General features: G+C 53.8%; 1 protein-coding gene across 1 annotated transcript; it reads right to left on the bottom strand.

Annotated features, from left to right (window-relative positions):
- Positions 1-1,507: 1,507 nt before the first annotated feature.
- On the bottom strand, positions 1,508-27,295 carry PLEKHO2 (pleckstrin homology domain containing O2). The gene is made up of 6 exons (XM_024232638.3): positions 27,154-27,295; positions 20,529-20,678; positions 14,262-14,378; positions 9,262-9,366; positions 7,684-7,782; positions 1,508-4,632 (listed from the first exon to the last, which is right to left on the bottom strand). Exons 1-6 carry the CDS (start codon positions 27,163-27,165, stop codon positions 3,643-3,645), a joined length of 1,473 nt encoding a protein of 490 aa, XP_024088406.1. The 5' UTR covers positions 27,166-27,295; the 3' UTR covers positions 1,508-3,642.

Below are 27,295 nucleotides of genomic sequence, written 5' to 3'. Positions count from 1 at the left end.
CAACTATCCAGTGATTCAGAAAAAAGTTATGGGCCAGGCATGGTGGCTCATGCCTGTGATCCCAGCACTTTGGGAGGGCAAGGCGGGCGGATCACAAGGTCAGGAGTTCACGACCAGCCTGGCCAACACAGTGAAACCCCGTCTCTACTAAAAATACAAAAATTATCGGGGCGTGGCGGTGTGCGCCTGTAGTCCCAGCTACTCGGGAGGCTGAGGTAGGAGAACCGCTTGAACCTGGGAGGCAGAGGTTGTGGTGAGCTGAGATTGCGCCACTGCACTCCAGCCTGGGCAACAAGAGCAAGATTCCATCTCAAAGAAAAAAAATTATATGTATATGTGAAAAAGAGAAAGTGCTCAAAAGAGAAAACAGGTCAATCTTGCTAGAGTAAATGGGTGTTCTTTGTACTGTTCTTTTTTGGAGACAGATTCTTGCTCCATTGCCCAGGCTGGTATGCAGAAGCATGATCTCAGCTCACTGCAACCTTCACCTCGCAGGTTCAAGTGATTCTCATGCTTTAGCCTCTGGAGTAGCTGGGATTACAGACACGCGCCACCACGCCTGGCTGATCTTTGTATTTTTAGTAGAGATGGGGTTTCACCAAGTTGGCCAGGATGGTCTCGAACTCCTGACCTCGGGTGATCTGCCCGCCTTGGCCTCCCAAAGTGCTGGGATTACAGACATGAGCTACCATACCATGGCCTTTGTACTATTCTTATTCCTGCAATTTTTCTCTAAGTTTAAAAGCATTTCCAAATGAAAAGTTTGGTTTTTGAAAAGTATTGTTCCTTGCGACACTTAGTCCCCAGCCGTAGAAATACTGGGGGTGGGGGTATATATCAGAAGGGCCTGAGTTTAGCAAGAACAGAATGCTGGACAAGGTGGCTCATGCCCGTTAATCCCCTTTGGGAGGCTGAGGTGGGAAGATGGCTTCAGGCCAGCAGTTCGAGACCAGCCTGAGCAACATAGCAGGACCACATCTCTAATAATAATAATAATAATAATAATAATAATAATAATAGGGGCCGGCTGTGGTGGCTCATGCCTGTAATCCCAGCACTTTGGGAGGCTGAGGTGGGTGGATCATGAGGTGAGCAGTTCGAGACCAGCCTGACCAACATGGTGAAACCGTCTCTACTAAAAACACACAAAAAACGGGCTCCTGTAATCCCAGCGACTTGGGAGGCTGAGGCAGGAGACTCGCTTGAAATTGGAAGGCAGAGGTTGCAATCAGCCGAGATTGTGCCACTGCACTCTAGCCTGGGCATTAAGAGCAAAACTCCATCTAAAAAATAAAAAAATTAAAAAATAAAAAATTAAAATAATAATAATAATAATAATAAGCAATAATGAAGCCCAGGAGCAGGCAGTGTCCCAGCCCAGCTTATGGAATGGGGGCCCTAGTACCGAGTTTGGGGGACTGGTGATACCAATCACCAACTGCTGTGTTGGAGAAGGGCAGCCCTGGAGCTGGCACCCACAACAACAAACAGGCTTGAGGCACTGAAGTTCCATAAAAATGGATTTATTGCCAAACTTTAAGAAAAGCGCTTCATAAGCAGAAGACACAGAATGCCACCCTCCTCAAGGAGGCAAGCACGGAATGCCACCTTCCTCAAGGAGGCAAGCTAGGCAGGCCCTGCACGTTCTCACTCCTCTCCCAGAAGCCAGCTTCCTGCCTAGGGCCCAGGCTGCTAAAGGATGGAAATTAATAGCATTTGGTCACTTGAGGTGGCCCCAGAGCTACTTGCCTACCCACCAGGCCCCAGGGAGAGTGGCTGGGCCTGGGGAGCTGGGCCTAAACCTGTGACCTGCATGCAGGGTCTCTGCACCCACAGACTCTGCCCTCAGTCCAGCTGCTGCAGTTAGCTACTTCACACAGGAGGGAACTGAGGCTCCAATTCCTGGCAGTAGGTGGCTTGGCTAAAGCCCCAGCCAGCCATGGCTGCTGGTGGGGGAAGGCTGTTCCTAAGGGAAGATGGCAGGGGATCACATGACTGGGTACCTGATGTCCTTCTTACTCTTGTCCTGGGGCAGATGGAGGGAAAGGCAGACTGTGGCACGGGGGCCCAGTTTGCACAAGGAGGCTGATGGGGGCTCCCGAACCAGTGCATTGCTGCTCACCTCTGCTCCTGCCCCATGCAGCCCAGAGAGGACATCTGCCCCTCCTGATCCTTGACTACTACCTCAAGAACAAAGTGACAGTACAATAACGATAACGAAGACATTGACCTGTGCAGCAGGCCTCAGTGGGGTCGGGGAACGGGGCAGAAAGGCCAGGGCACGTTGCTGTGACCCTCCCTTTCTCTCTTTCAGTAAACAAAAGTGCACATGCAGAAATCTGGGCAGGTCCTATCAGAAGCTGCTCTCACCCCACAGGCCCCAGGGAGAGTGGCTGGACCTCGGGAGCCAGGGCCTCTGCACCTACAGGCTCTGCCCTCAGTCCAGCTGCTGCAGCACGATGGAGACTGGATGTGCCCCTAGAGTCAGGGACAATGTCGGGGAGAGGCTGGGAGAGGACCAGGGTGCAGGGATGGACCAGGAAAGGGAAAGAAGAAAATGTCTCTTCTCCTAGAAAGTTACAGGAGAGCAGCCCATCTGGGGCTTGAAGGCGGGGAAGTGGCTTCGGATTCCAACATACCCCTATCAACATTTGAAGAAATGACTGGGATACTGGACCTGTTTCAGCTGAGAAGGAACCACAGAGACCCAGATAAATCCCCATCTGAGGAGGCACAGAAGTTGGTGGGGATTCTCTTCTGAAGGCTGACATGATCATTACAAGTAAGTTTTTCTAATGTGGACATCAGGACCACTCTGGGATTCACCTCTTCAGAAATATACAAGGCTGGACACTATCCAGGGGCAGAGACTAGACTAGAGGACCCCTTAAGTTCCTCTTCCACTCCTGAATCCTCTAGACCTAAGCCCTCCAATCACAGCTCACCTGAGAGGAAAGGGCTGCAGAAAATGTCCTTGTTTTGCAAAAAAGGAAACAGGGCCAAAGAGAGAGAGAGGCCACACAGCTAATGTCCTCCTCACAAAGAGGCCTCTCATCTCCCTCAAGAGGCTCCAGCTGGGTCCTACGTTCCCCGCAACTGAGGGATGAACCTAGAGCCTGGACCCAAGGCCTCCGCAGCTACTCAGAATAGGTGGGAGGGGGGCTAGCTTTGAGGATGCCTTAGCCATGAGGCTCTTTGCCTAGGAATAGCTGGAGATGGAAGTTGCAGGGGGCTCAGCTGTGCTCTATTCAGAAGTTAGGAATGTAAACTACTGAGGATGGGGAACAGAGATGATGTCATTCCCAGAAACCCCAAGTGCCGCCCCCAAAGCCCTGGGGCAGTTTGGAACGACCACACAAACACATAGGTCCCAGCGTGTGTGCTCCCAGCCCCAGCCCCAGCCCCAGCCCAGAGGCCAGGCCAGATAGCCAGGCGGTAGCCCTGGGTGGCACCTGGCACCACTGGCCAGAGCAGAGTAGGAAGGACGCCAGGAGTCTCTTTGGGTCATGGCCAAACCCTGACATGCCCAATGGCCCTCCTGCAGCCATTGCTGTAGAAGCAGAAGCACATTTCTCAGCAGGGCTGGGCCTTGATGGAATTGATGGATGGCCAGGAGGGATGGTGCCTCTGGCCCAGTAGGCCCTAGGGTGCACTTCTCCTGTAGAGGGTCACCAGCTCCTTCCGCTTCTCCCTTAGCCCAGGTGCTTCCTGGCTCAGCTCTCCCAAATCTCTCATTTCCTGCAGGACCTGGGTGGCCTGCCTCAGCTGCGCCACAGCCTGGCTGAGCAATGTTTCGGCGCTAACAGGGGCCGGCTCACTGCCCAGCACCTTGTTCAACAGTTTCTCCGTCTGTTCCGAGGCCACCTTCACCTCCAGCTGGGCCCGATATAGCCGTTCCCTGGGCTGCAAGGGACGCCGTGGGCCTTCCCCAAGCAAGTCCCCAAGGGAGGAGCAGCGGGGATGGAACTGAGGTGGCAGGTCCCAGGGGGGCAGTGCTGTGGATGTTGTTGCATCCTTTGGGGGAGTTCCTGGGGTGCCCTCAGCCTGAGAGGGCTTGGCAGGCTCAGGACTGTCATCCATGCCATTCACTGAGACCTGCGCTGTGCCTGGAGCAGGTGGCCCAGAAGCCTGCATCTCACCCATGCAGGCTTTCAGTTTCTCCGATAAGATCTTGGGTGGGGGTGTAGGGGGCTTCCCACCCTCCCTGGGGGCAGCCTCGGAAGTCTCAGAACAGGGTGCCTGGGATGGTTCTGCACTCTCTGCAGCAGGGGGCTCCTGGGGGCTGGGGTTCTCCCAGCTCACCTTCAGTTTGTCAGGCAGGACGCTGTTGGGAGGCTGCTCAGAGCCACTGTCCTCCTCTGCTGGGGTCTCTGAGTCCTCCTGGCTCTCAGAGGAGACCTCAGAGCTTGCTGAGACAGGGGTTGGGGCTCTGTCCCCCACAAGGGTCTCCACCCTGTCACCAGGGCTGGTGGTCTCAGGTGCTAGGAAAGGCTTGGTAGGAGGCATGAGAGGCCGGGGTGTCTCCCGAGGTTGGGCTTCACTGACATTATTGCTGGGGGCAAACACTGGTGGCCCACTGTCCGGAACATCAAGATCCAGGCGCAGAAGACCGTCAGAAGCTGCGCTGGCCACCTGGTGGGGGGGGATGGTATATGGGTGTCATCTTGGCTGATGAGCCATTGGGTCAGGTGTGCCCACTGACACGAGTTCTTACCCTCTCCCATCCAGGTTGTCCAGGCCCCCAGTTCCCCAGCCTCTCTCTGTCCTGGCTTCTGTGGCTACTTGATTAGAAGCTAAAGTGATTCTTGATGAATCTTCCTCTCCTTTCCCTCACCACCAAAGAATTCCCTGTTTTGGAATCACAGGCCAGGAACGTCACAGCCAGGGTCCTCTTGGAGCCCCAGGCTGGTTTCTAACCCCTACCTAGCTGTATGGCCTTCAGAGGTTCCCTTCTCTGCAACCCACCTACCCATCACCATACCCAGGGTCCCCACAACCAGTTGGTCAGTCAGAGACAGGACCAGGACTCAAACATACTTCTTCCAGTTCGTCTCAAGCTCACTGACTTCTGCTTGCCCTTCCTGGAGACCTCTGTTCCGTCTGCCAGCTTCTCTCCAGCCTTTGCCTGTCCAGCTGCTCGGCAGCCTGTGCCCACTCTCCTCGTGTCATCAGATGTGGTCCCATACCACAGCTGACTGCCAGAGAACAGCTGCACCAGAAGGCAGCTACCCACCCCCACCAGGCTCCAGGGACCAATAGGGATATCCAGCAGTCCCACAGTCATGAGACCCTCCCAGAGAGCCTCAGAGGCCCCAGCAGGGCTGGGCAAGAGGCCTTTCCCAAGGTCCCTCAGATGGTGGGGGTCCTGGCTGGGATCCTTACTCTCCCCTGCCACCTTATTTTTCTTAAGAGATGGGGTTGGTTGGGTGCAGTGGCTCATACCTGTAATCCCAGCACTTTGGGAGGCCGAGGCAGGCTGATCACCTGACGTCGGGAGTTTGAGACCAGCCTGACCAACATGGAGAAACCCCGTCTCTACTAAAAATACAAAATTAGCCGGGCGTGGTGGCACATGCCTATAATCCCAGCTACTCGGGAGGCTGAGGCAGGAGAACTGCTTGAACCCGGGAAGCGGAGGTTGCTGTGAGCCGAGATCATGCCATTGCACTACAGCCTGGGCAACAAGAGCAAAGCTCTGTCTCAAAAAAAAAAAAGGAGTCTCGCACTGTCACCCAAGCTGAGTGCAGCGGCATGGCCACAGCTCACTGCAGCCTCCAGAGTAGCTGGGACCACAGGCATGTGCCACCATGCCCATCTCCCTTTGTTGCTCTCACTCCCTTTTATACATACACAGGACCTGGCTGACATCAGGCACTGGGGACCACCAGAAAGTCACCCCCAACACACCATACACACACACACACACACACACACAGCTGCCTCCCTGAACTCTTCTGTGCAGAGGGCCCCTCCCTCCAAGGCTGGCCCTCCCCACACCTGTCCCCGGCCCCCATCAGGCATTCCTTTTCTCTGTGGCCACCTCAGTGCTCCCTCTGCAGGATCCTATCCCTCAGCTGACAGACAGGCACAGGCTGCCGCAACTCAAAAACAAACCTCCCATGACCTTGGGTCCCTCCCTCTGGCAAACCCAGCCCTGCACCCCGGGACAGCCCTAAATCAACTCCTTTTAGAAAATATGCTGCAAGGCCAGGCGCGGTGGCTCACGCCTGTAATCCCAGCACTTTGGGAGGCTGAGGTGGGCAGATCATGAGGTCAGGAGTTCAAGACCAGCCTGGCCAAGATGGTGAAACCTCGTCTCTACTAAAAATACAAAAATTAGCCGGGGGTGGTGGAGGGCGCCTATAATCCCAGCTACTCGGGAGGCTGAGGCAGAGAACTTCTTGAACCCGGAAGGCGGAGGTTGCAGTGAGCTGAGATTGCACCACTGCACTCCAGCCTGGGCGACAGAACGAGACTCAATCTCAAAAAAAAAAAAAAGAAAAAGAAAATATGTTGTAAATGCCTTGTCCTTGGTCCTGCCCTTGTGACTTGCGGCTGCCAACCTGGCTGATGCCCACCAGGTCTTGTGCCTATCTCTCTCCAGATGTGGCACTTGCCTCTGGCTTCCTCTTTCTTGGCTCCCTGCTGGCTGACTTCCCTCCAGTCCCTAAATGTAGCACTTGCTGAGGTTCTTTCCTGGCCTCCAAAATCCTCCCCTGCAGCATGAGCTCCACTGGTCTAAAAGAGGCTCCTCCCTTCCCCCTCCCCGTTGCCTATACCCTCTCCAAATTCCCTGTGCCCAGGGCCTCCATGCTCCCAGTCTCCAGGCTTGGGGAACCTCAGACAACCTTCCCTTGGTCCAATCCCTGGACTCAATCACAAGCCCAGGTGGCTCTTGCTTCCTAATATCCTCCCATCAACCCCTCCCTCTTCATCCCCTCCAGAGGCCTGGAAAGCCACCTGCCCCACCTCCTTCCTGGCCCCTGCCTTTCCCTCTCTCAACCCAACCCATCCTACCCAGAGCCTCAAACTGACCTCTGAAACGCACTCTCCCTTCCTGTCTCCAGCTTCTTCATCCAAGGCCTCCACAATTTCCTCCCCACAACCCCCTTAGACCAATCTCTCAGGCAAGTGGAGCTGCTCTGCGTACCTCAAACCCTCCCGCTGTGCCTCGGCTCACAGCACTCCCTCCACAGAGAATCCCCCGACTCCAAGTCCACCAGGTGAACCCCTCCCATCCTTCAAGGGTCAGCTAAAATGCCAGTGGCTCCTTGTGGTCCCTCCCGCCCTGACCTCCTAGAGCCTTCCTTCCTCCGCACAAAAATCAGACACAGCTCTGCTTGGAGCAGTCTGTGGGACAGGCCTATTTTTCAGCTGGAAGCTGAGCTCTGAGGGGCAGGGACTGGCCTCATGGGCTTCAGTTTCCCTCTGGCACCAACTCTGGCTAAGGACAGATTCAACATTTGTGTGTGGATTGAACAAATGGAAAAGGCTACAGGCTCAAGGACGTCCATACCCTGAGCACGTGTAACACAGGTGCCCCATCACTTCCTGTCTACTCCTCAGGAAACCCCAGCTCCAGGTGTCCTCAGGAAAAATGTGGCCCCAAGCCTGGCTGCTGCCCAGAGGAGCTGAGGTCCTAGGCTCAACTAACCCCAACATCCACACTGGGCAAGGCCCTACCTCCTTCAGGTGGACTCTTGTTGGTGGCCGGCGCCGCTGGCCCCCTCGCACCCGGTCCCGTGTCACATGCTCCAGGGCACAGCTCTTGTCCACCTTTACCTGGAGGGAAGGAGAACCAGATCAGCCCCTGTCAAGCCTTGGGGAGTGTGGGAAGCAGCCAGGGTGGACCTGGCTCAGAGGCCAGGTCAGTGCCCCACCGCTGCCCCCTCTGGGAATCTCCCTGCCCTGGCCTCTGCTTCTCTGACTCTGCAATGCCCCGGGGTCCCCGGGGTCTCTTGCAAAGTCTGAGGCTCTCCCTCTCTGCAGCTGCCATTTGCCTCAGTCCTTCTGCCCAAATATGGGCCATCGGCCCTTGCCCCTGAGTATATCAGAAATATATAAGCAGCCCTGAGGTGGCTTTGGGGCTTAGCTAGGAGAGAAGGTAGAAAGCAGCCTATGCTCCCCTGGCACCTGGTTTCTGAAAAAGGTCTGCCCTGGCCTCTGCCACCCTCCCAGGACCCCTGGAGAGAGCCCAGGGAGAGAGCAGGGCCTCTGCCCCTTGAGCCTGGGAGCCTGGAGGGCAGCATCTTCTCTCTGAGGGTAACAGAAGGGGTCAGGATTGGCTGGGAAGCCTCAGAGTAAGAGTCACATGGGAGGTCCAGACTCAGAACCCTGGAGCAGCCTGGCCCTATGATGGGGAGTGGGGGCTCAGGCCCACATGTGACTCCAGCTGTCTCTGTCCCTCAGTGGAGGAGCAGACTGCGGGCTGAGGCCCAGCCCACGGCTCCTATGGCCTCCCCCAATATCTATGATATGTCCCATCATCCCTCTCCCGCGGAATGGGGACACTTTTCCCCTAGGTAGTGAAGGGCTGAGCATGACATGTAACACAGGACACGACATAGGAGCTATGGGCTGGGAGTCAGGGAACCTGGGTATTAAGAGGGGACTTGCTTGGGAAGATTTGCTCCTTGACATAATCCAAGGCATCACTGTAGGTGGCCCCCAGGTCCATTTTAGCCCAAATAACCAAAGATCCATGATGTCAAAGACAAATCTTCCTAGGAGATCCTGGATCCATGGGATGCTCTGCCTGCCCCAAGCCAGATTGTGGCTACTGTTGCCACAGTCCCCAGTACAGCACAGGGGGCTGAGGTCTGCAGGGCTGAATGGTCATTGTAGACAGAGAGGGAGGCCCAGAGCTGAGAGCCAGCCTGCCCTGGACTTCATGGGCAAACTGAAAAGGGAGCTGTTGGCTCACTCTGCAGCACTCTCTGGCCTGGGCCCACCTACTGCTTCCAGCTGAGGCCAGGCTTAGAAAGGATGCATGCTGCCACCAGTCTAGTTCCAGCCCACCACTTATCTGCTTTCCAGTTTAAGATAAGTTACTTAATTTCCTTAGGCCTCCATTTCATCTGTAAAACAAGGACAGCACCACCTACTATGAGGGGCTGTAGTGAGGACTACAGAAGGTAACAACAATGCCCCATAGCAGTGACATAATCGAGGGGAAGTCTGGGGTGAGGAGGGGCAGGGTCCTCTCCTAGATCACACGCAGTGGGAAAGGAGACACAGAGCTGTCCACAGACTGCATCGCACCTCATCAAAAGCCTTGTTTTTGCCTCGGTTAATCCCTTCATTGAGGGCTTTGATCCAGGATTCCTTCTCCTCCCCGGTGGGTGCCTGGAATTTGATGTCGCTGACCTGTGGGCAAGATGGATGGAGTAGATGGCAGATGTTTAACAAAGCTCACATTTGGCATCTTAAGGAGGCTTCCTAACCTAGATCCCAAAGTCAAACCAAAATGACCCCACAGTAAGTATGACACTGAGGCTTTGGGCCAGGAAAGGGAAAGATCTCACAAAGAAGCCCTCCCCACTGCCCACCAGCATGCAGCTGGGTCTAGATTCGAATCAGCCTGGCCTTGTAGAAAGAGCCCGGATCTGGTCCAGCTCCATGGGACTCCCCCAGGCCAGCTGCCTGGACTCTGGGCTTCTATTTACTCTGAAAAGTAGGAATAGCCCCAGTCTACATTCAAACCCACCCCACACCACCCATGACTCCTTTCCCAATTCAGGTAGGGGCTCTGAGCTCCTGTTAGAATCAGAGGGTGGCTCAGAGAACCCTGACCCTGCCAGGCCCAATGGCCTGGAAATGAGAGGAAGGAGTGAGGCCATGGAAACTGAGGGGCTGCCTCACGCAGTGGATATGGCAGTAGGGCCTCTGAGTGGGACAGTGCACCACTTACAGGTGTCTGACCTCAGGCCTCAGTTTCTTCACCTGTAAAAGAGAATACCACCAGAACCTTCCTCATGGAGCCATGAAGATCATTTTTAAATTGACGTATCCAATTTGAATGATGGATAAAATGATGGATACATCATTTTAAAATGATGTATCCAATTTGTACACCCATGCTCATAGCATTGTTCACAACAGCCAAAAGGTGGAAGCAACCTCAGTGTCCGCTGACAGATGAATGGATAAGCAAAATGTGGTCCATACGTACAATGGATTATCAGCCAGCCTTAAAAAGGAAGAAAAATCTGACACATGCTACAACAGGGATGAACCTTGAAAACATTGTGCTAAGTGAAATAAGCTGGACACAAAAAGACAAAAACTGTACAATTCCACCTATATGAGGTACCTAGAGTTGTCAAAATCATACAGACAGAAAGGAGAGTGGTTGCCAGGGGCTGGGGAGAGGGGCAATGGGGCATTATTATTTAATGGGCATAGAGTTTTCGTTTTACACGATGGAGAGTTATATGATGGATGGTGGTGATAGCTGTACAACACCATGAATGTATTTAATGCCGCTGAATTGTGCAATTTCAAACTGGAAAAGATGGTAAATTTTTTTGACCACAGTTTTTTTTTTTTAACTGGGGGAAAAAAGATATATCTAAAGTAATAAAGCTGGAGCTAGGCAGAGTGAATACTCAGTAATAGGAATTAGCACCATTGCCTTCCCTCTGGACAAAACAGTTCGTTTCCTCGTCTGTAAGATGGGATAACACTGCCTACTACCAAGCAATGATGATGAAATTAAACATGATTAAAAGCAGGGACTGGCACATAGTAGGTGCTCAGTAAATAGTTCTTGAATGAATGAGCCAAAAAATTAATGAACTGGCCCAAGTTTCCTTCCCTCACCATTTTTGGACCACTGCTTACTCTCTGACCTCAAGATGCCCTAGTTCTTTGTTGGCGGTCGCCAGCTTGCCCATCCTCCGCCCTGATGTTAGATAGTACCTCCCCTCCCTCCACTCTCCAGTTATGTAACACCGAGGTCGGCCTGGCCCCCTCAGCATCCTCATTATATAATTTCCTCCTGGCTGCCACTGCCTCCTCCTCATGCAGGGCCCTGTGTCCCACCCCCACCATGCCAGGCACAGCCAAATGCTCATTTGCATGACCAGGGTAAATATGATCCTGGAAGCAGATCTTCAGTTAAGTCAGAAACCCCAGGGCACCTTGGCAACTGCCTCAGCTCAGCCATCAGGGCTGCTGGGGGCTCAGAGACAGACCACACTACATCTGGGGTCGCTAAGGCCACTCAACTCTGTGATGGGACCTGCTAGAAAGGGAGTCTGGGGCCAGCCCTTCTACTCAGCTGCTCTTCCTATTCACAGGCTCAGAGCTGGTGTGACCCCTGCATGGTGCAGGATTTAACATCCAGGGAGCTTGAGAAGTGTACAGCTGAACTCAGGAGCCAATGGAACAAGAGGAGGCCAGAGAAGAGCAGGCCTAGAAGTCAGATTACCAAGTTCTACTCGCTTCATTACTCTGGACCTCAAAGGGACAAGAACAGAACCACTGGACCCAGCCCAAACTGCAGCTCCTTCCCCACTGGCCCAGCCCACCTGAGGCAGGCTGCCTCGGCTCTCTTCTGCTCCTTTGTGAGAAGCAGAAATGGCCTCAGAGAAGACCTATTGTGCAAGCTAAAAGGCTCCCACAGGAGAAGGAAGACAAGGTTAAACAGGACCCAGCTCCACCCTCCTAAGGAAACCTGTATCTGGCTGAACGAGCCAGGCATTCCACAAGGATGACCAGAATAGAAACAATTAGAATACCAAGAAGTTACCAGCCTGGGCAACATAGCGAGACCCCATCTCTACAAAAAATATGAAAATTAGCCGGGCATGATGGTACGTGCCTGTAGTCCCGGCTACTCAGAAGCTGAGGTGGGAGGACCACCTGAGCCTAGGAGGCAGAGGCTGCAGCAAGCTGAGATAATGCCACTACACTCCAGCCTGGGTGACAGAGTGAGATCCTGTCTCAAAAAATAAGAATACCAAGAAGCTGTGCCTCTCCCCTCAAGCCATCCTGAAGGGCCAAAGGCTGTACAGGTCCCTGCCCTGAGAACTTCCAAGAAGCCCCAGGGACACAGGCACTGCTAGGAGCTTAGATGCTAACAGGACTGGCCACAGACTAGGCCCACAAGGCCTGGGAAAAGAGTAAGGACAAGATGGCAGAGTGGAAAAAAGTGGGAGGGGAAGAGAGGAGGCAGGAAAGAGGAAAGGGCCAAGCTGGCTGAGACCAACAGGGCAGCAAGGCCCAGCAGTGGCCACCCTGCTTCCTGGCAGCGTCTGCCTGTGACCTCATGGGCAGGGGTGTGGGGCTGGAGAAGCAGGGGGAGAGGGGCATGTAAGACATTGGAGTCTTTGTTTATTTGATTAGAGGGGAAAAAAGGCGGCCTCAGGACCAGACAGCCAGGGTCATGTGACCTCCTGGCCGGCTGGAGGCCTCACTGAGGACGGGGAACACCCAGGCTGCTGAGAAAGGAGGGTGAGAGGATGTGGGAATGCAGTGCCCTGGGCCAGGTCCACCAACTGACCTCTGGAGAGCCCCAATCTGTGTGAGCTCCTGGGGTGGGGAGGGTCAGGGGCCCTTGAGCTGGAACCAGGATGCACTGTTTCATCCGCAGCACCCACCACTTGCTCCACAGCCCCATCTCCTATCCTCAGAGCCAGCCTAAATTCTTGTCCTGTTCTCAGAGCTAGCCTAAATTCTTGCAAGGTTGGGGGCTGGTAGGGAGGGTGTTGGCTGAAGCAGCTGAGAACACAGCTGCACAAACAGGCTTCTCTGAAGGTGATGTCCCACCCTGAGCTGAGCCAAGCCCACCTAGTCTATCACCAGCTGATTCTCAGAGCTGGGGAAGAGATGGCCCACAGAACAGCAAAGGCAGAGGCCAGAGAGGCTAGGTCCCCCTCCACCCCACATCCACATAGCACACTAAGACACACACCCAGACAGACACACGGCCAGGTGAGCACTCACCTGCATAAAAAAAAAGATACACACACAAGGGCCAGACACACAGGTGGCAGATCTTCACACAGAACATATTTTGCATCTCATCTCTCTCAAACACACATCCACATATACAGCACCCACTCAGGAAGGAAGTGGGTCTCCAGGACAGGGTAGGGGCTCCAGGCCTTGAAAAGATTAAAATGTGACTTTTTTTGTCCTCAAAGAGCCCTAAGCAGCAGATGTCAAGTGAAACCTGGGCCCAGTCCCATAAGCCCTCATAACACTATAATTATACCAGCCCCTACCCTGGGACACACTTCCAGCTCCCCAGTATCACAGCTCCACAGCCCCCTCCACTGCTATCTTGGTTGCTTCTGTATCCCCACCCCCTGCACAGTAGGACAAAGGGTCAATGAGTAAAGCATTGTGGTCTTCAGGGTCTGCAGAGGACTGGGCTCCCATCCCCTAAAGCTGGGGGAGAAACAGAATGGCCTCCAGCAGGCCCAGACCAGACTTGCTCCCCAACCCCCAGCCTCTGTGACTCAGCCCTATTCTGCGAGGCTCCACATGACATGCAGAGGACAAGGCAAGGAATGGCCCAGCCGCAGATGGGTGCAAGCTGGCGAGAGGTGCTGTGCATGCCAGCCTCAAATCTGAACTCGCTCCTGACATCTGTGATGCTACACCATGTGTCAACACCCACCAGACTCCCCGCCAGAGAAATGTGGTACAAACAGCAAACTTTATCTGCACACACAGCATGTCCCAGAGAAAGACTCAAGCCAGGGACCTTCCCCAGCTACAGCCAAGAAAGGAAAGTGCAAGGGGAGGAAAGCTGGGGGGCTGCAGGCCTCCTAGTCCTGAGTCCACGGTGGGCCCACCCACAAAGGCCTGGGATGAAGGGAGGTCGCACCCTCCCCCTCTGCCCCAGGCTACATCAGGGTGTTGAGGCCTGGCAGGGTGGAGGCCTCAACCACAGCTCTCCTGCCTCAGCCCTGGGCCTCCTCCAGGGTCTGGGATACAGCCAAATGCCCCACCTCCCAAAGGCTACTTTCCAACTACAGCCTGGGATGGAGGCCCTGGGCCTGCAAGAGGAAGAGGGGAGCAGAGGTCTCTCAACAGAGCCCTAAGTGCATCTCTTATCAACTAGGGGCTTGGAAGACTCCGAGACAAAATGAGCAAAGGTCTGACCTATGGTGGCTGCTAGGGCTGAGCCTCAGCCACACACAACAGAAAATGGGCTTTTTCAAGGGGCCAGGCTTGCCTTAAACCTGCTTAGGCCTCCCAAGCCAACTCTGGCCTAGAGGGAGATGAGGCAGCAGCAGGCATCTCCCTACCTTGTTCCCCGGGGATCGCAGCAGGATAAAGCGGTGTTTCCGCTTGAGGAGGGCACGAAGGTCCTGGCACTTCTCATAGCTGCCCAGCTCCACGGTCTCCACACACTTCTGATCATCCTGGGGAGGGAGACAGAAGGGACATGAGCTAGTGACAGTCAGACCCACCACCACCCTCAACTACTCATGTCCCAGACCCTGATCCCACTCAGTGAGGATATCACTTGGTCAGAGGGAGGACCTCAGGCTGCCAATCAGTCACCAAGATGTGGTGTCCAGACCCTGGCAAGTGCATGCTGGCTGGAGGGATGCCCACGAGGCTACCCATCCAGATGGGAGACGGGCACATAGCCCAGAGCCGGGTATGTGCCTAAGGCCAGAGGAGGAAACAGAGGGGAAGCTAGAGAGGATAAGAAAAGGCTGTCTGGGGTCCAGCCATGCCCAGAGGCCAGGCAGAGATCTGTGGAAGAGACAGCCAGAAGAATGCAGGATGCCACGAAATGGCAGGCAGGGAGTGGGATGGGGACGGGGGACAACAAGGACTTTCCAGGAAGAGCCAGAGGGAAGTGTGAACAAGGCAAATTTGGGGCTACATGCCCTGCCTTCAGCACAGCCATACTGAATTGTGTTCCTCACTCAGCATCATCTCCTGCGGAGCCCTGGCTTGGGAGAGCAGCACCTCATCCAAGGCTGCAGGCTACATACAAGCAAGAGGCAAGGGCTCCTTCAAGCGCATCCCATCCCCACCCCACCACTTGGAGGCCTCATCATTAGGAGAGCCAGTGGCCAGAACAGTGCCCAGCCTCTTCCCGGCCATCTCCGGACACTAGCCAGGCTGTCTTCCTGCCCACCACTCCTGACATTTGAGTGTCTTCTCCACAGGCTCCACCCATCAGGTGCCTGTCCAGCAAGCTGCCTGGGAAAAGCTCCTCCCTCAATGGTGGTCAACTGGTCCTCTTCCAGGGAAGACCCAACTGGAACAACTTCCTGGGTGTGGCAACTCTCTCATCCAGGAGAGTCTAGGGAAGCAGAAGCAGATCCTTCGGCGGGGGAGGGTACGCCACCCTGGGACTGACCAAAAAGTTAAGGAAACCCTTGCTGATGTTTAACAGAAGAAACCTGACACTTAGTGAGCACTTCTGCATCCCTGAGTCTCTGAACCTCATAATAACCCTGAAAGCCTGCAGCCCCATATCTGCCTCATTTTAGAGAAGGAAAGAAGGAGGTCTGGAGGTGAAGGGATTTGCCCTAGGCACACAGACCCAAATATAAGGGGCAGGGCCCTAACTCAAACCACAGCCTCTGACTCCCAGGCCAGGGCCCTTTCTAGCACAGCACACTCCTTCCAGTCACAGGCAGTAGGTTGCTCTGCACGAGGGGTCCTCCAAGGGTGGGACCTGGGCCAGCCGCATTAGCACCACCTGAGAGCTTGTTAGAAATGCAAACTCCCGGCTGGGCGCGGTGGCTCACACCTGTAATCCCAGCACTTTGGGAGGCTGAGGCAGGCAGATCACGAGGTCAGGAGATCGAGACCATCCTGGCCAACACAGTGAAACCCCGTCTCTGCTAAAAAAAAATTACAAAAAAAAATTAGCCGGGCGGTTAGCCAGGCGTGGTGGCGGGCGCCTGTAGTCCCAGCTACTCGGGAGGCTGAGGCCAAAGAATGGCGGAGCCTGCAGTGAGCCAAGATCGCTCCACTGCATTCCAGCCTGGGCAACAGAGCGAGACTGTCTCAAAAAAAAGAAAAAGAAAAAGAAATGCAAACTCCCAGGCCTCCCCCCCACTCAATCATTAAACCTAGGGGAGTGGGCCTGGCAATCTGCGTTCTAACCAGCCCCCAGGGATTTTGATGGATGCGAATTTTTTTTGTTTGTGTTTTGTTTTTTTGAGACAGAGTCTCGCTCTCTCAGGCTGGAGTGCAGTGGCATGATATCGGCTCACTGCAACCTCTGCTTCCTGGGTTCCTGCGATTCTCTGGCCTCAGCCCCCCAAGTAGCTGGGATTACAGGTGCCTACCACCACGCCCGGCTAATTTTTGTAGAGATGGGGTTTCACCATGTTGGCCAGGCTGGTCTCGAACTCTTGACCTCAAGTGATCCACCTGCCTCAGCCTCCCAAAGAGTTGGGATTACAAGCATAAGCCACCACCCCTGGCCTGGATGCAAACGGTTAAGAATCACTGCTACCAGCCTGGCCTACATAATGAAACCCTGTCTGTACTAAAAATACAAAAATTAGCTGGGCATGGTGGCGTGAGCCTGTGGTCCCAGCTACTCAGGAGGCTGAGGCAGGAGAATCGCTTGAACCCAGGAGGCGGAGGCTGCAGAGAGCCGAGACAGCACCACCACACTCCAGCCTGGGTGACAGAGGGCGACTCCTTCTCAAAAAAAAAAGAACCACTGCTCTACATCAGAGGTTCTCAGCCTTGGTGGCACCTGGGAGCTTTTAAAAATCCCAATGCCCAGGCGACATCCCAGACCAATTATACTACAATCTCTTGGGGGGCAAGACCCAGACCTCAGGATTTTTTAAAGCAGATGATTGTACATCTAATGTGGATAACCACTAATTGACTCTTGTCAGCCCCTCAGAGAAAGGGGAAGAGATGGCCAAGGTGGCCTTATCTCTCCAAACCAGGTTAAATCAAGTATCTTTTCTCACTTTTGCTTCCATCCATACATCCCTTTGCAATCTCTAGCCTCCAATACCTTCCAGATTCTTCAACTAAACAGATGGACCAGAAAAATCCTCTTGCTCTGAGAAACTCCCCTGCCCCCAACCATGAACCCCTGAACTTGAGTGCTCTCCATCCCATCATTTACTGCCAAGGGGATGCAAACATCTACAAAGCACCTGCAAGATGCAGACACCCTACGAGGTGCTAGGAGCTGAGTCCTGCCCTGGGAAAACACAGTCCTGACTCCCCGCTTGGCCATCTTTCTCTACCCCATTCTCTGTGTATCTATCTGCTCATCCTTCTGTTCCCTCAACTGCACCCTACAAGAAGCAGCCCTCAAGCAGAACATTATCTAGGACCAGTTTTCTGAGTGCCTGGTCCAGAGTCTCCTCCTCCCCGGGAATCTGGAGCAGGGAAACTGCCCAGGGAAGAATCCTTGCTTGAGAGAGAGCAGCTTACTTGCCCCGTGTCCACAGGCCTCCACAAACTGGACCGCCACTGGCCCAAATACACCCTCCTCTGCCTGGGAACAAAAAGTCCATCCACCTCCACCATTGAGCTCCCAACAGCTGCCTGTCCTGGGTCTCCTCTCCACCCCACCCCAAGACGCTGAATCATCCCAGCTCTTCTGCAGCTCAGAAAAACGGATAAACCAGCAGGCAATGGGTGAGGGAAGCATCTTTGGAATGTCAGCCTCTCTGACAGCAAAGAAACAGCCAAGAGCCATTTGCATTCGCCTAGTTCCTTACATCAGAAAGAGGAATTGAGCTAATAAGCATTTCTCAATTCCTACTCCAGGGCCAAGCTCCCCCACCCCTAAGTGCTAAGTTCTTGAAATTGCATTTTTAATAGCAACCTTTTTCAAAAAAGGAAAAAAAAGCGTGATTTAGATTTTTCATGTTTGGGAGATGTGAAATCCTTCCTGCTTCCCAGCTGTGGCCAGATGCAGAGAGGCAGTTTAGGACAAGTCTGACAGTACCTGACAGGCTGACAGCTGAAGCCTGTCACTTAAATCTCATGGCAGCTGGCACCGGAAGAAGCTGTGACAACCCCCTTTATTGGAAAAAAGGTCCCCCTGCTACCTCATTCTCAACCGTGGTACCTCCTATTTTGGTGGGAGCAGCAGTAGAGAACATCTGGGGGTGCTGTCTACACACCCTCATTCCCTTGCCCTCTTCCCACTGCTTCTCTGACACCCAAACAAACTCCATGAGCCAGCAACTCACGTAGGTCAGACGAGGTGCTTCTCCGAGGCAGCTCCTTTAAACACTTTGGATCCAGGTTGCCTAATCCTTCTTGTCCTGGGACAACTGTGAATTTGCCAAGATAGCCTGAGGCAGGCTGGGAGAGGTGGATGAGGAAGAGGCAGGCTCCCCCTTCTGCCCCCAGGCCAATTCCTCCCCAGGTATTTCATTTGTCAAAGGCATATATTGCTACCCTGTTTTCAGTGGATGGGCCCTCTGATAGCCTCAACCACAGCACACAAACACCATCTACAAGGAAAAACCACTTTTCTTCCTCAAGTCTTCACCTACATCTTAATTGACTCTTAGTTAACACGCAAGCTTAGCATCCTTGGTTGTCCAAATCCCAAGCCTGCTGAAATCAGAAGGGGAACAAGCATCTGAAGTGGGAAGAAGTGAGGGCTATTAGAGGCACAAGGACAGCAGAAGTTGCAACCAGCAACTTGATGTTAAAGGAGAAAGAAAAGCTGAGAAGTACAGCCTCCTGCCAGTTCAAAACAGAGAGGCAATCTGCCTCTTTACCCCTACGCAACTAGAGAACCCACTCTGCAGGTGGGTCTGACAGGTGATGACACTGAGCCACCAGGGAATGATTTTATTTAGGCCAGAATCTTCTGTTGAAGAAAGCAGAGAATATTTAACATATTTTAGAGATTTTCTAATAAAAATAAGTTTTGGAGTTTACTTGCTGCTGTCTCTTGGTAGAAAGCATGCTGGACTTGCTTCTAGACCTAACTCCTCCATTCACTGGGAGATGCTGAACAGTCATCTTGTCACCCTGAGCCTCAGTATCCTCTTCTGTAAAATCTAACATGATGACCACTCTCATGGAACTACTGCGATTTGTCACAGGGAGATATGTAAGAGCATATCTCCGAACAAGTACGAGTGCTACTTATTATTTCTTTTTTGTTTTTTTGAGATGGAGTTTCGCTCTTGTTGTCCAGGCTGGAGTGCAATGGCGTGATCTCGGCTCACTGCAACCTCCACCTCCCAGGTTCAAGTGATTCTCCTGCCTCAGCCTCCCGAGTAGCTGGCATTATGGACATGCACCACTACACCCGGCTAATTTTGTATTTTTAGTAGAGATGGGGTTTCTCCATGTTGGTCAGGCTGGTCTCGAACTCCTGACCTCAGGTGATCCGCCTGCCTCGGCCTCCCAAAGTGCTGAGATTATAGGTGTAAGCCACCACACCCGGCCTGCTAATTATTATTTCTACTACCACTGCTGAATGGAGCAGGCTTCAGTTTTCTACAACATTGACTCATATGGAACCTTGCCCAGGGACAGGAAAAGACTTGCACAGTAGACGCACATACAGTTCAAAGAACTCTCGGCTGGGCGCGGTGGCTCACGCCTGTAATCCCAGCACTTTGGGAGGCGGAGGTGGGTGGATCACCTGAGGTCAGGAGTTCGAGACCAGCCTGGCCAACAGGGTGAAACCCTGTCTCTACTAAAAATACAAAATTAGCCGGGTGTGGTGGCTGTAGCCGGGTGTGGTGGCTGACGCATGTGATCCCACCTACTTGGGAGGCTGAGGCAGGAGAATTACTTGAACCTGGGAGGTAGCAGTTGCAGTGAACTGAGATCGTGCCATTGCACGCCAGCCTGGGCAACAAGAGCGAAACTCCATCTCAAAAAAAAAAAAGAGGGCCAGGCGTGATGGCTCACACCTATAATTCCAGCACTTTGGGAGGCCAAGGTGGGTGGATCACGAGGTCAAGAGATTGAGACTCTCCTGGCCAACATGGTGAAACCCCGTCTCTACTAAAATACAAAAAATTAGCTGGGCATGGTGGTGCATGCCTGTAATCCCAGCTACTCCGGAGGCTGAGGCAGGAGAATTGTTTGAACCAGGACCCAGGAGACGGAGGTTGCAGTGAGCTGAGATCACACCACTGCACTCCAGCCTGGGCTACAGAGCGAGACTCTGTCTCAAAAACAACAAATAGCTGGGCATGGTGGCATGCATGCCTATAGTCCCAGCTACTCAGGAGGCTGAGACAGGGGAATTGCTTGAACCAGGAGGCGGAGGTTGCAGTGATCCAAGATCTCGCCACTGCACTCCAGCCTGGTGACAGAGCAAGACTCCATCACCAAAAAAAAAAGAATTAAATTAAAAAAAATAAGAAAAGAACTCTCATCTAGAAACCCTAGATTTGTCCTCAGAGGTACTGTTCCCATATACAAAGACCCAAGGGAGGATTAGGTACTCGCTCAAGGTTGCACAGCATGGCAAAAGTAGAGCAGGTCTTCTGGCCCCAGACCCAGGGTCCTCCTACTGACTCGAATGCCCTCACTTTGCCCTGTCCCAGAACCCCCAATCTCAGGGCCAAGCAGGTCCTCACCTCATTCTCATAGACCAGCAGCTGGGCCTGGCAGAGGAGCAGATATCGGTCTTTCCAGAAACCCAGGAGGCCCCCACTGCTCTTCTTGATCCAGCCAGCCTTGTCCACCGTCTGTGCTCCCCGAGGCTTCTCACCGGCTTCCTTCACACCCTGTAACACAGCACCAGTTCATACCATGAGGGTTGCTACCATGGGGTCACAGGTCACAGGTTCACAGGTCACACAAGGGATATGTCCCTATGCTAAGTACCTAATGACATCATCCTATGTGAGCTTCCCCACAACCCCCAAGGCAGATATTCCTAACCCAGGATCAGAGCTAATAACAGCAATAATAGCAGCAGCCACTTTACTCTGAGCCACTGTATAACATTTGATACACATGGTGTCATTTCACTCTTACAACTCCCCTCCAAGATGGTAGCCTCATTTTCCAAGTGTCATAGCAAACTAAAGCTCAGAATGGAGGATGATTCGACAGAGTGGCAAACCACGGCTAGAGGACAGAGCCAGAATTCAAAGCAGGTCTCTCTGACCCCACGTTTTTCCCACTCCACCATTCTGCCTCCATGTGTTCATTCAACCAGTCAACAAATGTACTGAGTGCTTACAACATCACAGGAGAATAAAAGTAAGGCAGTCTCTGTCCTCAGAGCTCACAGTGCGGGAAAATAGGAGCTGAACAAATAAATACCCAGGCATACCCATTAACCTGTGTGAAATGCTATATAGGAAACACACAAAGGGCAGCGAGAGGACAGTGGGGGACCCAATTCAGGTTGGGGTGGCCCAGGAAGGCCACCCAGAACAAAGATTGGAAGGACAGGCAGGCTGAGTGGCAATCTGCCTCTCTACCGCTATGCTTCTAGAGAACCCACTCTGCAGCCCCTCCCGCTTCCCACCCAAAGCAGGAGGCTCCTCTCCCCTCCTCCCCACTCCAGGCAAGGACCTTAGGGTGGCCACCACATCTGGTGAGGGTTCCAAGGACTCTGTCTTTGACCACAGGCTGGCACAGGAGTTAAATTCAAGCCCTTCCCCTGGACTTGGGTAGACACCCTGGAGACTTGGGGCCAGCCACTGACATCTTGTGCCTCATTGATTGCCTGCTTGGGTGGCTGGGTGCCAGGTACATGCCTACCAAATAAGGTTGGGGTCAGATCCACTTCTGGGTCCCCAGCACCCAGCCCTGTTCTTTTACACATAATGGGTGCTTAAGAGGTACGTGTGAAATGAAAATAGAAATACACACCCTTTGCTAACCACTTTGCTTCACTGATAGGTACCCAGAGTTGTGAGTGCGAAGTGGGGGGTGAAGGAGAGGGGATCAAGAATGTGTCAGAATCTAGAGGCTGCTAGAAGGAAATTAGCATGGACTAATTTTGACTACATTATCATTTACATAAAATTCAAAAAAGGGGCCCCAGTTAAAAGAGGTGTGCCTCTCCCCCGGGATATCCTGTGGCCACAGCTGCCTTTGGAAGAACAAGCCCAGAGAGATGTAAGCGCGGCGCACTGTCAAGAGCTGGGAAGACCTGGCTTCCCTGGTCTCTGTCATGGCAGGGGAACCCCAGCCTGGTTCTCACTGTGGGCCCCCACCCCCTTTTGAACTGCACATTCTAGTGGTGGGGAATCTGGGCTTAGAAGCTGCAGTCATGCAGACTGAAGCAAATCACTTAACCTCTCTGAGCCTCAGTTTCTTCGTCTGTGAAATGCAGCTACTAACAGCAGAAGTCGTAAGGAATCCAACTCCACGAGGGTGGGATTTTTGTTTTGTTCACTCCTGTACCCTCAGTTCCTAGAGAGTGACTGGCACATAGTAAGTGCTCAATAAACATTTGTTGCTGAATAAAGACAAGGCATATAGAGCAGTTCCCAGGATGCCCTAAACCTAGTAAACGGCAGCTGTCATTATTGTTACCATTGTCACTGCCATCCTCTCTGGCTCTCAGGGACCCTCTCCCTGGGCCTAGTTCCCAAGTCAGGACAAGCCCTTTCTGGTCTATAGCTGCTGGCCTCAGATCTCCAGGAGCTCCAGGAATGTGGGGTCCCACCTTGGGGTCTCTCCCTAACTTGTAGATGACAAGAGAAACGGGGAAGTGGGGTGGTCCAAATGATCTTCCCAGGGTCTTCTTCTACAGGCATGGTGGCTCATGCCTGTAATCCCAGCACTTTGGGCCGAGACGGGCAGATCATTTGAGGTCAGGAGTTTGAGATCAGCCTGGCCAACATGGTGAAACCCCGTCTCTACTAAAAATACAAAAAATAGCCGGGCGGTGGTGGCGCACGCCTGTAATCCCAGCTACTCAGGAGGCTGAGGCAGGAGAATCGCTTGAGCCAGGAAGGCGGAGGTTGTGGTGAGCCAAGATTGCACCACTGGACTCTTGTATGGTTAACAGGATAAGGCCCTGTCTCCGAAAAAAAAAAAAAGGTCTTCCCGGATATAGGAACAAGGAAGTAGAAGGCTGGCCGATTACGAGCCACCCTGTCCAGGAGAAGAGGGATTTCAGCACCCTTTGACAAGAAGGGAAAGGCTCTCCCATTCCATCATGCACTCAACTCCCATTCCCCACATCACCACTGACACCCCCAGGGCCCTAACACTACTTCAGCGAGCCCTGCAGGCTATCACAGGCCCAGGGCTAGAAGGGAAGAACAGGGAAATGGGAAACCCCACCCCCACATTTCACACTGACAACCCTCCTACTGCAACGGCAACAGCAAGGACAGCACCACCAGCCCCTGCCAGGCCTTCCACCTGATGGGCAGACTCTTGGTTTCTCTTAAACAAGGCAGTGAGGTCTGTGGAGTGTGAAGCTGTTGCCCAGCCACCCACCTCTGAGCTCCAAGCTCGCCTTTTGCTTTCAGGGGACCCACCCACCACCCCATGGGATCTCACACCCCTTTCTAAACTCTCTCCACTCATGACCTCTCCTGAAAACTTTCTACCCTCTGGAAGCTCCCTAGGGCCGCGGCTGGAACTTGTGCCTAGATCACTGTCACTTCTGGGCTGGTGTAGCCCAAAGAATACTGTGACTGGATTACCTACAGAAGCAAGTCCAGGTCCTTGAAGAATGAATGGGACCAGGGCAGGACTAGGCGAAACAGCACTTTGGTATGGAGGAGGGGACAACCGAAGGGCTACAGATGGTGTGAACCACAGCTCAGCCACAGAAACAGCCACCCAGGGGAGGCCTGGCTGGAGGCCAGAGTCCTAGTTGCCTCCACCCAGCCCCCTTCACTGCCCCTCAGACCCCCTCCCTCCAGGGGGCCTGGCTATGCCCCAGTAAGTTTTAATAAGGGGCCCCTCCCCTTGGCAGGGTTCACAGGGGAGGTTTTGTCCTGCTCAGCCCAGTTTCTCAGCCTCCTCTCCTCACTGAGCAGCTGACCGCTGTTCTTCCTGTTTTGCCCTCTCCCCTCCCATCCCTCCTCACCCAGGCCCTTTCCTGCCCACTGTGAGCAGCTCCTGAGGCACCCCTAGGCACCAGCCTGCCTCCCTTGGATCACTCATTAAAAAAAAAAAAAAAAAAAAAAAAAGCTAGGTCACCTCAACTCTGTACACAGAAGGGGACAGATAGAACCACAACACAGGTTACGAGAGACAGAGACTAGAAGAAACTTGGTTGGCACCTCACATCCCAGGGAGCTTATGATAACCTTTGCTCTTTGACTAAACCTAGTGATGTTCTGACCCAACTCTACTAAGAATCCACCGTGTCAGAGTCCTGTGCCGGGGCACTGAGAGAGAGGAAGCACAGGCTCTGCCCCAGGGCAACTTCCAGTCTGAGGTGGGTAACAGAGACCCTGCATAAGATAAGTCCCCTGTCTGGTGGGAAGCGGGTCATCTCCTGTTTGAGAGGCTCCAGCCTATTGGCAGAGACGTAGCACTTAACCAGAGGGACGCACCAGTCCTAGCTCTCTGATGAGGTAAGGGCTTGGGGTTCGTTTGGGAGACCCCTGCAGAAGGTAGGGTTTGAGGACGGCTCTGAGCAGGGGAAGAGACACACGCCTTGGTCCAGAGAAGGCAAGGCACGAAAGGTTATCAAAGCCCCTGCCCCCTCAACCCCTTTACTATAGAAAGAGAAAGTACAGCCCAGAAAGGGCAAGAGATTACTCCGTGGGACAGAAACAGTACTGGGACAGGATACTGCCCTGCTTGTCTCTAGATGGTGAGGGCAAGTGGAGAGCCTAGAAGCCAGGGAAAGGCATGACTGCTGGCAGAGGACAGAGCCCCAGAGTAGAGAAGGGAAAGCCTAGGTCCAGGATTTCCACGCTTACTCCAATGGCAGCAATAATACCCCCACTGATATTCGCAGTTTTCTCAGCTTTTGCATATACATCATCACATCGCTCGATCACCCACCCTTTTCCTTTTACAAATGAGGAACCGAGGCCAGGAGCACACAGGTGGGCAGATGCCCAGTGCCCAGACCAGCACCTCCTCCCCAAGCCTCAGCCTGACAAGAGCTACCAGCCTGTTGCATAGAGGAGGTCACTGAGGCTGAAGGACCTCCTTAGCCCAGGGTGGCTGGGCACAGGGAGGAAGCTGAAAGCTAGCAGGACGGCTGAAAGCAGCCATGTGAAAGTGAGATGATGAAGATGGCCTGGGATCATGGGGCAGAGCATGTGGCTATGACCTAAGAGGTGTTTTAGAGAAACCAAGATGGGCACTGAGGCCTAGTGCAACAAGCGGAAGCTACTGGGAGAAGTGGGAGGAAAGCAGAGTTAGGGATGCCAAAGGGGAGTAGGGACAGGAAGCCCCTGCTGTGGGGGTGAGGCTTGCAGGGGCTTGGGTAAAGTGGACAAGAACTTAGATGGCCCAGGTATTTAGAGAGCTTTGGGCATCTGGGAGTCAGAAAGTGGCAATATAGGCTGGGTGCAATAGCTCGTGCCTGTAACCCCAACACTTTGGGAGGCCGAGGCAGGCGGATCACCTGAGGTCAGGAGTTCGAGACCAGCCTGACCAACATGGAGAAACCCCATGTCTACTAAAAATACAAAATTAGCCAGGCGTGGTGGTGCATGCCTGTAATCCCAGCTATTCAGGAGGCTGAGGCAGGAGAATCGCTTGAACCCAGGAGGTGGCGGTTGCGGTGAGCCAATATCTCGCCACTGCACTCCAGCCTGGGCAACAAGAGCGAAACTCCGTCTCAAAAAACAAAAAGAAAAGAAAGTGGCAATGTGAGAGATTCAGGACCAAGAGGTGTACAGAGCTGAGCTGGGCCCAGGAGATGCTCGGAGAACTTCCCTTAATCAGGGGCTAGAGCAGATCAGGAGATGGAGTAATCCTGACCCACATCCTCTGGGAGCAGGGGAGGGGCCCTGGCCAGAGAGCCCAGCCCTTGCAGCAGGGGCCTGGGGCGGGCACATGGCAGCCCCACCCAACAGCAAGAAAGAAACCGCAGCAAATCACAGAGGCCTGACTTTGCCCCCTACCTTCACCCACTGTCAGGCCAGGAGTAGGAGGACAGGCACTATATTTTGTAGAAGAGGAAATGAAGGCTGAGAGGGGAAGTGACTTATCTACCATCCCACAGAAAGGCAGGGCCTGGCCTAGAGGGAGCCCTGACGGACCACTAGCTGCTCCTATCCATGGCCCCGGGAAAGTGGGAGGTGGGCACTGAAGGGACAAAGGCAGTCCGGTCCATTCAGGGCTTCCCAGCTGGCCAGGGTTCCCCCAAGGCAGAGAGCTTCATATTACCTCCCCATCCAAGGAGGCAAAGACATGCCCCCTTCCCTTGGGCTGAGAGGGGCTGAAGCTGGGACACCCTCAGGGGATAAGAAACAAATTCACCTTCCTCTAGACCCTACAGGCCCCTCCTTTTAACTTAATCATTCCACAGGCATATATTAAGTGTTTGCTGCGTGCTGGACCCTCGGATAAAGGGGCTGCTGGCAGTACTGATTTTGCAAGTAAAGGGCAGCGGCAGGGGCAAGACCCAATCCCAGGCCAAGAGTGTTCTGAGTGGTTAGAAGGAGGCTCCAAGGACACAGTTGGTCCAGCCCTCGGGTGGGGAAGGCAGGGACTAAGATCAGACCCTAGGTGGGCCTGACTCCCGATTCCTTCCCTACAGCTGCTCAGATGGATGTGGAGCGGGGAGAGAGTGGGGGAAAAGGAGATACAGAGACTTATACAAGGGAGAAAAAAGCAACTTCTCCAGTCCTCCTGCCACCAAAGCATGGTCACATCCTTGAGACAGGATCCCCCCAACACACACACACACACACACACACACACACACACACACACACAGAGTCAGGATCCGACCTGGCCAGTACGGGGAGTCAACGGTAATCGGGTTCGAGCCCAGTCACCCAGGCCACTTTCAGCAAGTCATCAAACTCGCTGGAGTCTCAGTCTCCTGGTCAATCCAATGGGAACAGTAACAACCACGACGTCCCACAACTGGTGAGAAAGTCAGCGAGAATGAAGGAGGACGCAGTCTGCGAAGTCCCCGATATGGATCCAGCCCCTCGCCCCTGCCCCATTTGCCCAGGCTCTTCCTGAGGTGAGACTGGCGGGAGTGGGGCGGGCAGGAACGAGGAACGAGGGCCTGAGCCCAGGACCGCAATCCCCGTGAGGGGCTCGAGGACCCCAGCCCAACGCCCCGCCGGGCCCCGCCCTCACCTCCTCCTCCATGGCGAGTCCGCCAAGGTCCCGCCGCTCCGCCGCTCGCTCCCAGCGCCGCGTACCGCGTCTACGCCCGGCCGGGCGGCGACTCTCCGCGTTCTGTCCCGCCGGCTGCCGGGGGTCCAAGAAACTTCGGGGG

The sequence above is a fragment of the Pongo abelii genome, chromosome 16, assembly GCF_028885655.2.
Source record: "Pongo abelii isolate AG06213 chromosome 16, NHGRI_mPonAbe1-v2.0_pri, whole genome shotgun sequence".
Taxonomy (NCBI): Eukaryota; Metazoa; Chordata; class Mammalia; order Primates; family Hominidae; genus Pongo; species Pongo abelii.
Note: the sequence above shows the minus strand (reverse complement) of the source record. Positions and strands in the feature narration are given on the sequence as shown.